This window comes from Nannobrachium achirus, assembly GCF_963921795.1.
Source record: "Nannobrachium achirus genome assembly, chromosome: 14".
In the NCBI taxonomy this organism is placed as follows: domain Eukaryota; kingdom Metazoa; phylum Chordata; class Actinopteri; order Myctophiformes; family Myctophidae; genus Nannobrachium; species Nannobrachium achirus.
In genome coordinates, this window is record NC_137821.1 from 40,739,750 (window position 1) to 40,756,784 (window position 17,035).

At 43.4% G+C, this 17,035-nt stretch overlaps 1 protein-coding gene across 1 annotated transcript in view; it reads left to right on the forward strand.

Moving 5' to 3' along the window:
- The window catches only part of tbc1d14 (TBC1 domain family, member 14), a 70,949-nt gene that overhangs the window by 15,742 nt on the left and 38,172 nt on the right, over window positions 1-17,035 (forward strand). Inside the window, exon 5 of the mRNA XM_080742370.1 lies at window positions 11,314-11,437. Within this exon, the coding sequence (XP_080598496.1) occupies window positions 11,314-11,437 (124 nt within the window). The remainder of the gene's footprint in view (window positions 1-11,313; window positions 11,438-17,035) is intronic.

Below are 17,035 nucleotides of genomic sequence, written 5' to 3' on the forward strand. Positions count from 1 at the left end.
ACAATAGCCAAGGGATGTAAATCATTCTCTATATGTTAGGTACACAAGCACCCACGTGTATGAATGCAAACGGCTTGCGAATGAAGCAAGCCTAATGCACCTGAACTTTGTCCCACAAATCACACTGTGCGTGCAGTGCACAGTGACCACGCTACATGCACTATAAAGTAGACATTAGTACAGTGGTTCCCAAACTTTTTAGCCCGTGACCCAAAAGGGAAATTAGACATTTGCCTGGGACCCAAACTAGTGAAAATAACAGATCTATGGGCTCACAACGCACCGCTTCGTGCCACATTGTAAGCCTGTAGGTCGGCTATTTTCACTACTTCTTAAACATTTGTTTTCTAATTTAATTCGATTTTTATTTGATTTATTGATTAAATTAATTAGAAAAATCACCGCATTCTTTTTAAGCATGAAAAATGTTGCTTTTTTGTGGAAAGGTTTTTGAAAATGTTTTGAAATAATTATTAAAAAATCAAACCTCGGTTTGAAGTGGAGCGGTGAATCTGAGCAGCTATACCCTGTGTGTGTGTGTGTGTGTGTGTGTGTGTGTGTGTGTGTGTGTGTGTGTGTGTGTGTGTGTGTGTGTGTGTGTGTGTGTGTGTGTGTGTGTGTGTGTGTGTGTGTGTGTGTGTGTGTGTGTGTGTGTGTGTGTGTGTGTGTGTGTGTGTGTGCGCACAACAGCGCCCCTCCTTTAACTTGTGTGGCCACTTAAGGTATTGCCAGGCTACAGACATAGCCAACCACATAGCCACATAGCCAGCCACAGACATACCTGTCTATTGGGAGCGCTTTCACCGCTCCAAAAACTAAATGTAGGAAACTATGTGTTTGGAAACCAGTGCACTAGTACATCAGAGTGCCCAACAACACTACAGCGCCTAAGGCTATGCATGAGCTTTGAGTAGGAGGACAGACACCTGTTTGTAACCGCTGTCCCAGGACACTGGAGGCAACAAGGGAATTCTCTTACGAAAAACACTTCCCTATACATGAGTCTGGAAAGTGGAGATGGACAGGAACCAGGGAGAGAATGAACGGAACTCGAACGGGACGCGATGCGTCAGGCTACCTTAAGAGCCAGGTGCTCGGATCGCTATGCCCCACGGTCCGGACTGTACATCTGTGCCTGTTTACTTTCAATAAAGCTTTTGGTTTTTAAGTTGCTGGATTCAGTATTTAGATTTTTGATATTCATTTTATTAGACACGCCCCTTTCCTATACAAGTCCATTGTAACTTCAAACTCAATTTGAATCATGATCGAGTCATCGAAAACACCCATCCTTGGTTCTGATGACTCATACTGCCCTCGTGAGGAGGATTTGGTTTCATTTTTAATTTTTTATTTCACTTTTCATTTATTTGTAATTCTTTTGGATTTTCTTTTATACAATACAAATAATATTAAAAATAAATGAAAAAAGGAATTAAGAAACCACGGCCTCCTCACGTATTGAAAGTGAAATATCCCTTTCAAATGTTAAGGGAAATGCTTCAGTTCCCTTTGCTAAACAAACTGAAAATGAAATGGCCAGCATGCAGTTGAGTCACTAGCTTGAGCAATATCCCAATAACGGATCTCTCTACAGTAAGACACCTTCCTCACATGAAATTGGGAGGAGGGCTGGGGGTTGCATTGAAAGTGTGCAGGGTGCATTTCTAAGAGTCATTGTAAAGGCTCCCTCCAAGTCCCAAGTAATCAAGGAGTTGCCTAATCATTCGCATATTTAAAATCCATATGTATAATCAGCTAACCCTTGGAGCAGATTCGATTAGTTCTCCTTTTCTTGTGTAATACAATTACTGTAATCCCATTACATGCTGTTCATTCTGCACATTGTGTGTGTGTGTGTGTGTGTGTGTGTGTGTGTGTGTGTGTGTGTGTGTGTGTGTGTGTGTGTGTGTGTGTGTGTGTGTGTGTGTGTGTGTGTGTGTGTGTGTGTGTGTGTGTGTGTGTGTTCTCTTTTTTCCTCTCACAAGGGTATCCAAAAACCACTTATACTTTGTTGACTGGTTTCCCAAGGGCTCTACACTAAGCGTCTCCTGTTATCTCACTCACAACGGCTGCTATTTTCGCAGAATATCCCCCCAGATCCGAGACGCTGTGGTTCATGATGTGGCACTGGGTTTGTTTATGTTGGAGTGAGGAGGGAAACGGTAGTGTAGCCTGTAGGGAGGGACCAGTCAGGTCCCAGCCCGCGTTCACACACACACACCTCATCCTGCCTGTGATCACATCAGTGCGTCAGCCAGCTGTGGCCCCCCCCTACCCTTAAATTAACATTATTATTACATTAGGTTGACCATCAGTGAGTTTCAACGGCTGCTAGTAGATACCACTGTGTGGCCGCAGGCATTTACTGTACATATAATTCAACAGTCACTTGTCTTGACCACTGTTTACTATAAACAGTGGGTCGGGACAGATTTTTTTTTGTGGGACACGACGGGTAAATGTTTCCTACATTTAAAAAGATAGCTTGTTTCAAAAGATTTTAAAACGTTTTATAAAAAAATCACAACTTTCCATCAATTAGAAACGAGCGCGTGTGAGCCTGTAGATCTGCTATTTTCCCTAGTTTGGAGTTTGGACAAGGCCAAACTTCTAATTTCTCTTTCGGGTCTCGGGCTAAAAAGTTTGGGAACCGCTGGTTCTTGACCATCGCTGCTTGTAATGAGTTGAGTTTATGTGCGGTGAGTGGCCCATGATGACCTGTAGAGTTTTAGATCGGGTCAGTCAGCTGCCCGTACTTACACGCAGTGCCAAAGTTGACATGAGGCTATTTCAAGCTCTCTGCACTTATTTCTGCATAGCCAGCACTCGGACCGTGCCAGCCAGCTGATCTTTTATTTTGCTCCTTCTTAAGCTGTGCAATCATTTTTTTATTGCTTTCATTTCCTCTCACTTGTATTTCACAATTCCTCTCTTCCTTTGGAAGGGGCTTCCTCCCCACCCCCACCCCCACCCCCCTGTCAGCTCAGCGCTTTACAGGGGCTGGAGGAGGAGGTGGTGGTGGATGGTAGCTCTGCTCCGTCCACCTCTTGTTTGACCAGGCGCCCGGGTGAAAGCCCCTGTAACTGTAACCTGATCCTCGCTGTGTGTTGTTTTTATGACGCGATTGCGTGTCTCAGCCATTACGATTCAGAGATTTTCAAGTGTGTGTTTTGTAATTCCAAGAGGTTCAAGGTTTCATTCAAGGTTTTCCCAGTCCCAGAACACCGTGTTACCGTGCCCTCCCTCCCTCCACCATTGTTTCTCCCGTATGCTCTCATCCTCCTCCCTCTGCCGTCGCTCACTCATGCACGTGCACACACGCGCGTGCGCGCGCTCTCCGTCCCTCCCGTTCAGCTGAACCTCCCACCCTTTCACCCAGGAGGGAGGCGGGCAGAGGCCAAGTAGCTGTCTGCCGTTGACAGTCTCTCACACAACACACAGTTTTGCTCTGAGCTGTGAACTGTTTGACTGAGTGTGTGAGAGTGTGTGTGTCTTCCAAAGGTCCTACTTTTCCAGGCTGTCCCCAGCACTACTGCTACGGGGTGGATGGGGGAGGGCAGGGAAGAAGGGGGGAGGAGGTATGGGTTTAACTTTGAGTCTCTCAGATTGAGTTGACAGTTTTGACTTCATCAGGGGTTTGTCATCTTTCTTTTTTTTCCCGTTCTATTGTCTGAGACTCATAGAGAGTGAGTTACTCCCCTTGGATATCTTGTTTCTCTCCCTCTTTTTACTGGATTTTTCGTGGATTAGTTTGGGACAATAAAAGGATGGCGGCCCCTTCACTTCTCCTCTATATTGACAGGTAGGCTGGCAGAGGAATTTATTTAACCAGCTTCTTGTAATAGTATTTGTTTGTTGTGCCTGTGAAAGTTATGCTAGATCATTGACGTTGTCAACGTATATACAAGTCTCCTCCTGTGCTTTTGCCGAATGCGTACGCACGCATGCGGGACGGTGCATGATTATTAGAGGCATGCATGTACTGTAGTATACAGTATGTGTTTGTGTGCAAGAACTAATCACTATTGTTCTTGTGATTGTCCCATGTGTTCAAGAGCATGTTTCCTGGAAAGCTTGAAGCAGAGCATCCTCCTGGTTTGCTAGCTGCATTGTTGTGGTGCAGACAGTTTCAATCTAGATTAGGAGACGTCCTGGACAGGAAACGAGCAGCTGTACTGTACCTACCTCGGCTCCTCAAACACTGAATGATCCCGTCTGTCCACTTTTATTTACTTTTATTTTTTTGTATTCTTTATTTAGTGCAAACAATCAAACAGCTCAATTATAAAACATCATATTTCCATTGCAGACAGACAACCGCCGTCTGTCCTCCTGATGTCTTTCACAGCTGTGAATCTGTGTGCACTCTGTTGCTGGAAGTGCCTAAAAGTTAAAATGCTGAAACACAAACGTGTTCACATCCCTAAGTTCTAGTACTTAGAACTGGATGGATGGATGCTCCAATGGTTCAGACACAAACACAACTCACCCAGACCTAGGGTATTGGTGGCCCTTTTTTATGGCGTGGCTCTGCAGGAGTCTAGGCTATCTTTATAAGAGGGTCTGCTACTAATCTCGCATACTTCTGGACTCTGGACTGATACGTTTTTTAAATGAAAGGTCACTCAATTGCTGCTGCCCACAGTGTCCTGTTAAAAGAACACTTTTGAACGAGATTGCTCACAGATGTTTAACCATAAACCCTCTGCACTGCCCTGAGAAAGGACTAGGTTCTCAAACATTTTTGGCTCTGGTCACTCCTGTAAATAACCTTTTCATCCATGGCACCCCTGAAATACATTGTTATATTACAATACCTTACATTTATGTCAAATATGTTGACTCCTTCCCCCTAAGATACAGTATGTCACTAGGAAAATTTGAGAGTATATCTGTTTCCATTAGGTCAGATCAAAAATAACTTTTATACTTTAAAGCCCAGCATCCCTATTCACCAAAAATAGCCGATCTGCAAGCTCACAACGTGACGTGTTGTGAGCTTGTAGATCTGCTATGTTTGATGAAGAGACTTGGTGTACTGTAGGCTGAAAAAGAAAGTACAGTGTATCTTGGGAGTAAGTGTAAAAGTATAAGTGCTGAAACTGATACATTCTGAATATTATCAAAGTATCCTGCGGCACCCACTTTGAGAAACCCTGGTCTAGGCTAATTCAGTGTTTTCACTCACAGTCCAAACACTGTTGCACGTGTGCAGAGTTGCATTCAAATAGATGACTAGTCAAATGGTTGTAAGATGTTTCAGCCTATGCAAAGTGTTTGGACTGTCTTGGTGACTTGCACCGTGTGCCCTTGCGTCGAGCAAGGTTTACTTTACATTTACAGGGCAATAATTCACTTTATAGTAAACAATTGTACTTATGTTGGTCCCGTGAAGGTTGTAAACCTTCCATTTGAGTATTGTTGTGTGATCACCAGGGCCATTCAACAAACACGCTAAGAATGTTTTTTTTTCACATCTACGAAAAGTCTTAAACTTAAGACCGCTGTACTTTGTCGTGCAATGAATAGCGAAAATACCGTTTTAATATATAATGACATAATGCCTGGCTGAATGTGAAAGGAACAAGTAGTTCAGTAATCTGGCTTCTGGCCTAATCTGCCACGTCAAACCTTTAGTCCTTTTACTCAAGTTTCCACTCAGCAGTGAGTGAGCCATGTCCTCTATATTTCCTCTGAGTGGCATTCCTTTATGACGGCTCACAGGGTTACTGCCGTTCAGCAGCGCTATGCACAGTTTAACAAGGGGGCTTGAGGCCCTGTGGTTACACTTTAACCCTCCTGTTTTCACATCTATACCGTTTTATTTGTTTCCTCTTCACTGCTCTCATATATACTGTATAACATTTTAACTGCCTTCACATTCTCGTCATGTGTCCCTCACAAGGTTCGAGGAACCTCATGCTTTTTCAGTTGTTTGTCTCTCTTTTTTTGACTGCCGGTGTTGGCTATTTTGATTAGGTATTATTTATTTTTACTCGAGTTATATCTTATAGTAAAGAACGTACACACACACACACACACACACACACACACACACACACACACACACACACACACACACACACACACACACACACACACACACACACACACACACACAGTTTTGTCAACTGCTGAGTCAAGTGACTCAAGTCAGGTTCACACAAGTTAAATGTTCAGCCATTATAATTATGGCTTCTTTGCAGACTCGGTTAAAACGTAGTCTACGCCACAAAAACATCTATTAACTTGCAGCTGTCTGGATAGTTGCTAGACTAGACAAGCGAGATCTGTTACTAACGTGATGTTTGGTTTCTTTGTGATTTAGATTTGTGATTTATGGTGCAGTTGCCTCAAGCCTATTCGTGCTCGGCTAATATTTGCAGTCTCACTCTGTGTCGCCCTGTACTGTATGCACTGTACACAATCTGTACAGTAGGTGCTGTTTTACCACACAGACTGGTTTGAGTCTCTCTTCCCTCACGTTTGTAGCTTTTAACTCATTTCCCCTCCATTCAGATCCTCTCTCGCTTCACCGTCCATCTGTTTATGTATTGCTGCCTCCTCTCATGCCCTCAGCTTAGAAGAGAAGTGATGGAGAGATGCTTTGTTGTGGCCTCCCGCGGTGTCTGTTTGTGTCTTCTCTGGCCAGTCCACATCAATGCAACTCCATGCAATAAAGCCGCTTTAACACATTATTCATTTCCCGCCGGGAAGTCTTTATGACATGCTTTATTTTATATCCCATTTTTCACCCAGTGCCAATTGCCTAAGCTGTAATTCTGGGCACTGCTCTCCCTCTGCCAAACTGGAGAGTGCCCCGAACTGAGCTCATGCTTCCTTCAGTGCATGAGGAGTGAGCAGGCCGCTTCTTTTCATCTGACAGGGGGAGCTTCCCCGGTTGGACGTGGCACGTGGAAGGAACACATTATTCCAACCAGTTCCATTTCCCTCCATCAGGCGCCCTGGCTGGCCAGGTGGAGGCATTATAGAGACCAGGATTACTGCATGTTTTTGTGAGTCTATCTACCCGAGGAGACACAGGGAGAACATGCAAATTCCACACAGCAATGTCCTTTCGCCAACCCCACCTAGGTTATGGGCATTGATGGCGCATAGGAGAGACCACACCCCTGGCACCCACACTGTCCCCTAGCTGTGACTGTGAGACGACAGCACTACCGACTGCAACGCCGTTCCCCTGATGATTTTACCTTATTTTGAAGAACCCACGGAAGTCACGGGTGTAACCACGATGAGTGTACACGCATGTTTGTAACATCCAGTGATCATGTCTTCTTTCGCCTGGTAAAGAAAAATTGCGACCACGACAATCCGTTCTTTGGTTATGGTCGGTTGAAAAATAGCGTCTACTCCAGATCATCCGAGATAAATCCACTTTTCTGAATTCTCTACTATTGGTCTGAATGGAAAACCGGATGTCCGGGTGGCCTCATTTCCTGAAGGATCATGGGAAATGTAGTCCCTGCATTATTAAACCATGATGTTAAACAATGAAAGTAAGCCATTTACCAAGTGAGGGAGTGGGTTGTTGAAAGAATGAAAGAAAACACAATTGTAACTTGCAAGATCTTGGAAATGTTACAACTGCAACACAACAGTGGGCGGGGTCAATGAGCCAACTCAAGGTTGTTGACTGATTTACCACTGTTTTAAGCCAATCAGAATCCAGTATCTGAACATGTGACCACAAAAAGTGGTAGAAAGACATATTTACGTGTTTTGGTGTGTATCGCGGCCAAGTGCGGCTAAATCTGAAAACATGTTTTGGTGTAGATGGCGGCCAAAGTGTTAAGGCCAGTCCAGTCCACACCAAGGCAGCTCCTTGCAGCTGCCATTATTTGGGATAATGGTTGCAAGTAGTCGCATGTTTCGAGTAGACACGGTGTCGCAAATCGTTGTTGTGGGCTGGCCTTAATTAGTACAATAGATTACCACCAGTAATCCCTTTTGCGTCATTCACATCGCTCCATTAGCCACTGACTGGGTGAGCTGGGTTTTGTTTCAACAGGCCCCATCTCTGGTTTTGACATGTTCTAGTTGAGTATTGCATCAGGCCTGTTCCCCTCACCTCCAGAGGGGCTGGCTGACCCTCCCCATGGGCTTGCAATAAAGACATGATGGACTCTGCCTGGACCTGATAGTGTTTGGCCTTTCATAATGAGATTTTATGGCTGCTGTGTGCAGAATTAGCCACCCACCCACCCACCACAAACAGATGCTTTTTTCTATTATTCTGATTGATTGTACTGCTGCTTGTTTTCCAGCAGATGTGATTGACGATGGCGTTCGTTCACCGGTGCTCCCACGTTCTAGGAGTATCGTTTCCACTCCCAGTCCCTTGTGCACAATACGGCTGCCCCCTGCTCACATTAAACTTTTGAACTCGCAAAACGACTGTACCGCTGTGTGCATTGATTCAGATTAGATAGCATGTGTTTGAGCACTGAACGTGACATTCTTTAGGCATTTCTTGGTGTGCATGTGTGTGTGCGTGCAATCCGTGCATACCCTTTTTTCATAAATGAGCAAAGTCACCAGCAAGGAATTCCTTTCACCTTTTTTGCTCAGTCTGTCAACAAGACGAGAGCAAGCGGCAAATATGCAGGTGTCTGTTTTTACATGGGGGCGACATGTGCCACCATCTGATTCCGATCTGTATGAACATGGGGGTGGCGTGTGCTACTACACGGTGCCATGACATCTGTATGAATACGGGGCAACGTGCCACGGTGCGACGCGTTTTTAACGTTTGTGCCGCCAGCCATGATGTTTTAATGTTGGGGAAGAATCATTTTTCACCACCGTCTCATATAAAAGCATTGTGGTCCAAAAATAATAAACAAACTGGCCCAGCAATTTGTCTGTATCTCTGACAAGTTTACGGTAGTCAGTCAATCATATTTGATACAGACTGTTTCTCACGAAAGTTGAACTAATTTGGCGGCATTAACTTTAGCGCTTGCCGTCAATTCATTATCATATCCATATTAGTCTGAGGCATTAGGGATATAAAATGGTCATTTCGTGCTAATCAGTCTAAAAGCGCCAAATTTTGCACAGATGTAGCCCAGGGCATGCTCTAATGATTTAGCTAGGGCGCCTGAGTCTGCGACCTTCGAGGCCGCCACAATGGTCAAATCAAGTTGGGCTCTCATTGACTTTCTATACACTATACTACAGGAAGAAAATACCCAGAAACAAATCTGCTTTAAGTAGCAAGTGAGGGGTCTACCTTACATTTATATCATATTACGGTACGCAAATTTGGAAATATTCCTCCCTAAGATAAAGTATGTGTCACACGGAAGACTTGTGTGCATTTGTAGTTTCCATTAAGATAGCTTGAACATAACTTCATACTTGACATTTAACCACTTGAACCCCAGCATTCCTATTCTGGGATTACAAAAATATATATTATTCTACAAAAATATCAGATCTACAAGCTCACAACGTTGTGATGCTTTGTGAGCTTGCTGTTTTTGGCAAGGAGGTTTGGTGGTCCGCCATACTAAGTATAGGGGGTTTAAGTGGTTAAACTGAAGTGATATTGATGAGTTTAATATTATCGAAGCATTTTGCGGCACCCGTGGACTTGCGTCACAGCACCCCAGTTTGAGAAACCCTGGGCTAAATGTACTGTAAGACTCTTCATAGACTTTCTGATTACCATGCATTGTTTATACCATACCATCTCTGCTTTGCCTCCAATTTATACTAATATATACTAGGTATAATTATCATTTTGGTCATGTGTTAGGCATTATTTTTACACTAAATTGTTATATACAGTTATATATCAACAACCAAATTAAACCAATTAAAATAAATAACTATCATTTGGTTGTGCACACTGCCCTTCAAACTCCAGTAGTCACACAATGCCTCAGACCCGCCCTGTTTTTGTTTTGTGGTGTAACTTGTTATTTCCTCTGTAGTATAATGCTTTTCCTGTTGAGTATGATGTTTCTGATCAAGTAGTATTTTTCTGTCCACACCTTGAAATGGAATTTGGTCCAGCTGTATACCTGGATATGGATGAATGACTAAACTTAAAACCTGGTTTACCATTTTGTTTATGAAGCAGTTTTTTCCTTGTTAGGGAATAGGGACGTTCATTGTTAGCTTAATAAGGCTGTCTATCACACTCACTGCAAAGCTTTTAACTCGACAAAAGGCAAACCGGTCCTTTTTAATTAGTGGACAAAAGCATTAGTTCATTGAGCGGAACCTTAGTGTGACTCCATTGACAACTCAAGGTTGAGCAGGGAATCAATTGTAACCATTATTGATCCGATGGGTCTTGGCAAATGATGGCTTAAGCAGTAATGTAGTCCGTGGGAATGGACTGCCGTACTGCTGCTGTGAAATCACCACATCACAAAATTAAATATACAGTACTAGTAAATTACAGGAATTTCATTATGTGTGTGGGGAAAAAGGAGTTGCTTGAGGTCTCTGCCCGAATCTCAGCTGTGACTTGTGTGCAGTGGTGTAAAGTAACTAAGTACGTTTACTCAAGTACTCTGTACTGATTGTAACATTTTGAGGTACTTTTACTTCGACTCCACTACATCTCAGAGGCAAATGTTGTACTTTTACTCACACTTGTAACTGTAGTTAATATTTACTTTGTAGATTTTGATTATTATTACGAAACATACATTAAACACTTCAGCCCTATATACGTTTCCGCCATTTGAAAATGTCAGATTTTGAGCTTGTAGATCTGCTATTTTCAAAAGATTGTATACATGTTATACATTTGAAAACGTGTGAAACGGCACATTCTGCATAATGAATACTTTCTGCTTTTGTACTTTAAGTACAATATTTTTTATACTTTTACCCAAGTAAATTTTGAATTCCGGACTTTCACTTGTAACAACAGTATTTCTGCATTACAGTATTGGTACCTTTAAAAAAGTAAAAAAAAATACAGTATTTTTACCACCATTGCCTGTATGTGTGTGGGTCCTGGGACCAGGCTGGCTGCCTGGTCTCCCTGCAGACTGGGTGGTCTCTCTCAGCCAGGCCCAGGGCTTTGTTCCTAAATCCAGATTCCTCTTGTGCACTTCTTATCTTGCCAGTGCACACGGCTGGCAAGAGAGACACGCACTATATTGTGGCAGCTCTGGGGGCCCCGCAGTGACCTGGAGGAGGCAACCACAGTAACAAAATGTGTTCCACTTTTTGGTTCTGCTTATAATGTCCTCATTTCTGTCTTTTCTTCTCCTATTGTTCTCTCTCTCTCTCTCTCCTTCCCCCCTTTTCTTTCTCTCTCAGGAACCTGTTTGCTAAGAAGGTGAAGGACAGTCGGCCAGTGGAGCAGAGGGACCCAGGCTGGAAGCTCTTTGGCAAGGTCCCGCCCCGCGAAGGGCCCGTCAAGGATCCCAAGAGAATCCAGAAGGTACAGGGAGACTTCATTAGCATTCTGCTGTTCTGACCTGACATAATGGAGCTTGTTAAGGTGTTCTGACCTGAAATAATGTAGCTGATAAGGCGTTCTGACCTGAAATAATGTAGCTGTTAAGGTGTTCTGACCTGAGATAACGTACAGGGGTGCACAATGCACATAACAGTAACTGGTGCGCATGCGTGGTCAAAATAAATGTTGCGTCGCAGATCAAACTAAATGAAGCGCTCTTGCGCACTGCCGCCGGTGCCCAATTTGTTTTTAAAATGTCGGTTACTAGCTCTGGTGTCACATACGTACTTCCTGTAAGTAGACTTACAAATACAACTAGGGTTGTTGACTAATCATTACAAGTGCCGTTTTTAGAGGAAGTCAGTTTGCTGGCTTATATTTGCTAGTGGCTACCAAGCTACCAAGCTGCCATGACAAGTTGTAATGATGCCAGGCTCGTTGGGAAAGTAAACAAGAACCCACGTGGATTAAACACAAGATTTTAGCCAGAGTTCATATTTACAATATGAAAACCATGTACATACATTGGAATTACGTTAAACTCTCGGAACCGCCGCAGCCTGTGAGTAGTTCATTTCATCTGTCTCATGCTGGTTGATGTAATGTTGTGGTCGAGGAGAGGTGTCAGATCAGAGCTGTAGCTTACTGTCTTTTCTCTATTCTCTTCACTATTTTATATTTTGTCTCTTGCACGAGTGACTATTGGATGTGCTCAACATATCTATTTGATACAGTTGCATTTCTCTCAGAACTGCATTCACAGTCTGTAGTCTGATAGAATTTCGTCAATTAATAATACATTTGTCTGCCGTCATATGTAGTTCTCTATCTATTCATTGCTTTTAAATGTGCCAAAAAAACGTAACTATGTAGCCTCCTATTTGGTCATGACTCATGATGACCTATATATTTGTATATAAAATGTCAAATATTCTGCAAAATCTTAGGGTGCGCACCAAGCTACATCTCCAGGTGCTCCCCTGAGTACCAGCCCCAAAAGGTTATGTGCACCCCTGCTAATAATGGTGTGGCCTCCCTTTGTAATCTGTAGCAATGGATAGCAAATGACTAGGTGTGCAAAGCTTGGCCTTGTGGTTCGTTGAATGCATGTAGCAGCTTGAGGAGAGCTGTGATTGGCATAGCAGCATCGGCTAAGCTGTGTCTGATTTGCTGTGTAGTTCTTTGTGATTGGTCTAGATACAGAGGGGCAAAGATTCAGACAAATCCTGTTCTTGACGTTTGGCCCCTTCAACACTAAGCTGTGAAAAAGTGTGCGTTGTCACACTTTGGCAGGACTCAGCACTTGCCCAATAAGAAAAGGGTAAATTATTTGGACGGCACACAGAGAGAGAGAGAGAGAGAGAGAGAGAGAGAAAGATGCATTGAGGCAGAGAGCCGAGTGTGTTTGTGAGAGCGAAAGACAGAGGATGAGAAAGAGACTTCTGTCAAAGGACTGTCACATTTAATGTCAATCTTATGTTTCGAACAAAACTCATTTGTAAAATCCTGGCAAAGGCAGGGGTGTGTTAACCAACTAAAAGAGCTGCATTCATTACAGAGTCATTACATTACAGAGAATTGCCTTTTTATGAGGAAAGGTGGGATATAACATTCATTCATATTATATTATTTTCTCTCAAAGAGGTGCAGAACATCAGCTGATAGTCAACTGTGGTCTAGTCTGTGCAATGTGTTTTTAGCATCTTTTACTACAAGATGTTCTCTGTCGTCAGACTCGTCACCCAGTCTGGTCTGCTGTGTATTCAGGAGATATCAGGACAAGACAGCTTGGACTGCCTTATGTTGTACTATCTCAACTGAAGTGTTGCTCTTGTACTATGTCAACACCTGATGAATGTCTATCTGACCCTAGTATGCCTATTCTCTGACAAAGCATTCAGCGAAATACAAGATTGCTCTTGTGAAGAGTTGTGAGCTTGTAGATCAGCTAGAGTGTAGAGGGAGAAAAGGTGCTAGGGACCTGATGGTTACATAGGTTTTGGTTAATGCAACAAGCTGGCACAGGGGTTGACACTACAGACTGCCCGTGGAAAGTAAATAAAATGTTTGGGCAGGTGGAGTTTGCTTTCAGGTTGCCGGCAGCCCGATGGGCAAGTGCATTGGAGTGGGGAAGCAACTGTCTTTAGTTTGCTATAAACACAACACAAGATATCTGTGGTATGTAAGTCATATTGTATAGCTATGCCTATTGAGGCATGCCCTGTCCAGAATTTGCAAGTGTTTTTTTTTTCTTTTTTTGTAAAGTGATAAAATGAACGGTAATTCAAATTTTACCTCTCTATTTACTTTTCGGGCTCATGACCTGTACTTGCCCGACGGGCAAGTAAGTGCCTCTGAGTTCTTAGTGTCAACCCCTGTGGCATCAGTTTAATGCATTCAGCAGCAGGGATCCTGTGACCCTGCGGTTCAGGTATGCAACGTACAGCTGGCCTAACTAACACAGCATCACAGCCATCTCAGTTACACTGAGGCACTAGACTAGACATTGATGTGTTTGTTCACTGTTCAGTGCATGTCATCTCATAAATCACCATCGCCTTTGGTTGTCCTCCTTAGACCAAGTTGCAATGAAGCTACAATAGATTTTATTCACAGATGTTACTGTTAAATTGGACGCTCTGAACTAACTCATTCATCAGCACGTCTGTTCAATAACCTTTATTTAGTTACCACCGCCCTCTGACTTTCTCTGGTGCCGTATCCACTTAGATCAGTGGTTCTCAACCTGTGGGTCGGGACCCCCAGGGGGATCCCCAAATCATTTTGGGGGGATCCCCAGATGATTAACTTAATGTGCAACATTGTTTTCGCACTCAACAGTAAAGAAACCAACATAAAGTTTAAGTGTATAGGTATCTGTACATTTCTAAAGTGACAATTCAAGGACCTTGCTCCCAAAGCGAGGCGGTGTGAGCATGTAGATCTGCTGTTTTCACAATAGAACCGTGTTATACTAAATGTAATGTAATGTTCTTAGTGCTCGTCAGGGTGGGGAGGTGGTCACAGTTAAAATATGATTATTTTGTGGGACGCGGCCTGAAAAGGTTGAGAACCACTGACTTGTCTTAGATCATCAGCATTTATATAGGCAGTGGGTCGGCCACAGTGGCACGAGTTAGTTTTCTCTTATCTTTATTGTATCATGTTCAATAACCTAGCTTGGTGCAAATATTGATTCAGCATTTCATTGATTTTTGAAACAATCATGCTAGATTAAAGAAATCTGTAAAAAATGTTGTGCTTTGTAGTACATTATTATTATTACCACTTGGGTGGTTTTGGTTCTGTCTGCTGAAACGGCACGGTCGTGGTTCAGAGGTCATTCGGCTGAGTGCCCATCAGCTATAGATGTGATAAAAGCTTTTAGTGTGGGTGGCTGAGCTTATGTGTCTTTGCACCATGCTATACTGTTGCTCAGTGGTTCTCAACCTTTTCAGCCCGTGACCCGCAAAATAATCATATTTGAACTGGGACATCCCCCTCCCCCACCCTGAAGAGCACTAAGAGTCGAGGCATTACATTTTGTATAACACGGTTCTATTGTGAAAATAGCAGATCTACATGCTCACAACGCCTCGCGTTGCGAGGCGTTGTGAGCATGTAGATCGGCTATTTTCACAATTTCTGCCTCAAATGTTAGACAATTTGGCCAATGTTTAATTTGTCATTTTAGAGGCTAAATTATCACTTGAGAAATGTGCAGATACACTTGGTTTGTTTAATGTTGAGTGAGAAAACTACCTGTTGAGTGAGAAAACTACCTGTTGAGTGAGAAAACTACCTGTTGAGTGAGAAAACAATGTTGCACGTTAAGTTAATCACCTGGGGACCCCACAAAATAATTTGGGGACCCCCCCTGGGTCAACAACCCGCAGGTTGAGAACCACTGCTATAGATCCACATAAAGGAGAGCGGCTATTATAGCCAATCTCCTCTTCTGTAGGGCACAGATGCTATCTGCTGACATGTCTTTTATGTAACACGACTTAGCTGTAATAGGTGTGTGCATGTTAGTTCAGGGTGTGTTTAGGGCAATTTAACCCTACAGCTTTATTGTTATTTTGTAAGAATACCATTGGGCTGAAAAGAAAACAGTGTTTTTTCCTGCAATCTTTTTCTATTCTTTTTGAGAATGTGTACAGCGTTCAGGGGTGAAATGTGACACGTGCAGGCGTTCCATATGAGCCATACTTTTGTTTGGAACAAAGATGCCCCCATGGCGTTTCCTGGTACTTGTCTCTTGTGCAACGTGTGCGAGTGTGTGCGGTGCGTGTGTTGGTGTGTGCACGTGTGGCGGTGTGTGTGTGTGTACACAATACAGTTTGAATGGCAATCAAAGCCTTGTCCAGCTGCACGATCAAAGAGAACACCTGTCCTGGCCTCAGAACGACAGAACACACAGTCAAATAACGCGGTGTTTAATTCACTGAGAGTGTACACACGGAGCCTTATTATTAACCCCCATTCTACTTCTATCTACACATGGCTGTTTGTTTACGTCTGCACCTGGCGTGAGCCAACGTGAGCCATGCCGTTTCCTCTTTTTTTCCTTTTTGGAGCTGTGTGGAACACAAGCTACCCTATACGTGGCCGTGTGTGTAGGTATGTGGGTATGTGGGTGGGTGGGTCTGTGGGTCTGTATGTAGCCTGTATGTAGTAACCCTGGGTGACCAGAGAGGTGCTGTTGAGTCTAGCCTGCCCTGAGCATCAACTGCAATACACACACACACACACACACACACACACACACACACACACACACACACACACACACACACACACACACACACACACACACAGCTCCACTTCGAACAGAGGTTCGATTTTACATGGAGACTGGACACAGAGCTTCTTCAAAGATTTCCACTCTGAAAGGTGGTTTCACTTTTTTGCGGATTCAATCCCTGAAAACGCTGTCGTCTAAACTTTAGACGACAACTTTAGTAAAATGTCAGATATGCAGTCCCTTTAGACTCTAAAGGACTGCATATCTGACATTTTACTTTGCCGTTTTCTATTGAGACCGTCACAGTGTAAATGTGGCCTTAGAAGCACACAGGAGGCAAAAGCCCAAATAACGTGGCTTTTCGTGCCGAGTCAGATTTCCTGAGTTAATGGTCAATACAAAAAATTCTGCTTCATATTCTTTATTACACTGGTTAGAGTAGCTACCGTAGATATAGCTTGACTCAGTGACTGACTGACAATGCCTTAGTACTTTTCAGAATCTTGAAAGGAAAATGTTAAGTTGCACTAGGCTCCTAACAAAAGGCAGGTTGAAGTATGCTCAAGGATGGAGACATCAGGGTGTGTAATCAGGGCTTGGAGAAGCCCGTTATTATACAACCATTTACCCAGGGAACTCGATGACACGCAGGGCCGGCACATTCCCCTCTCTGCTCTTTGTGCAGTGTGTGACTTGTCTGGAAGGCCTATTATTAGGACCCCTCAGCCCTTCTCCATTGCAATTTGCTGGATTGATCAGAAATTGAAACCCGTCGTACGCTGAAATGTTTTTCCTTTTTTTTTTTTACTCCACGGATGCGTGGGGCTGTGCGA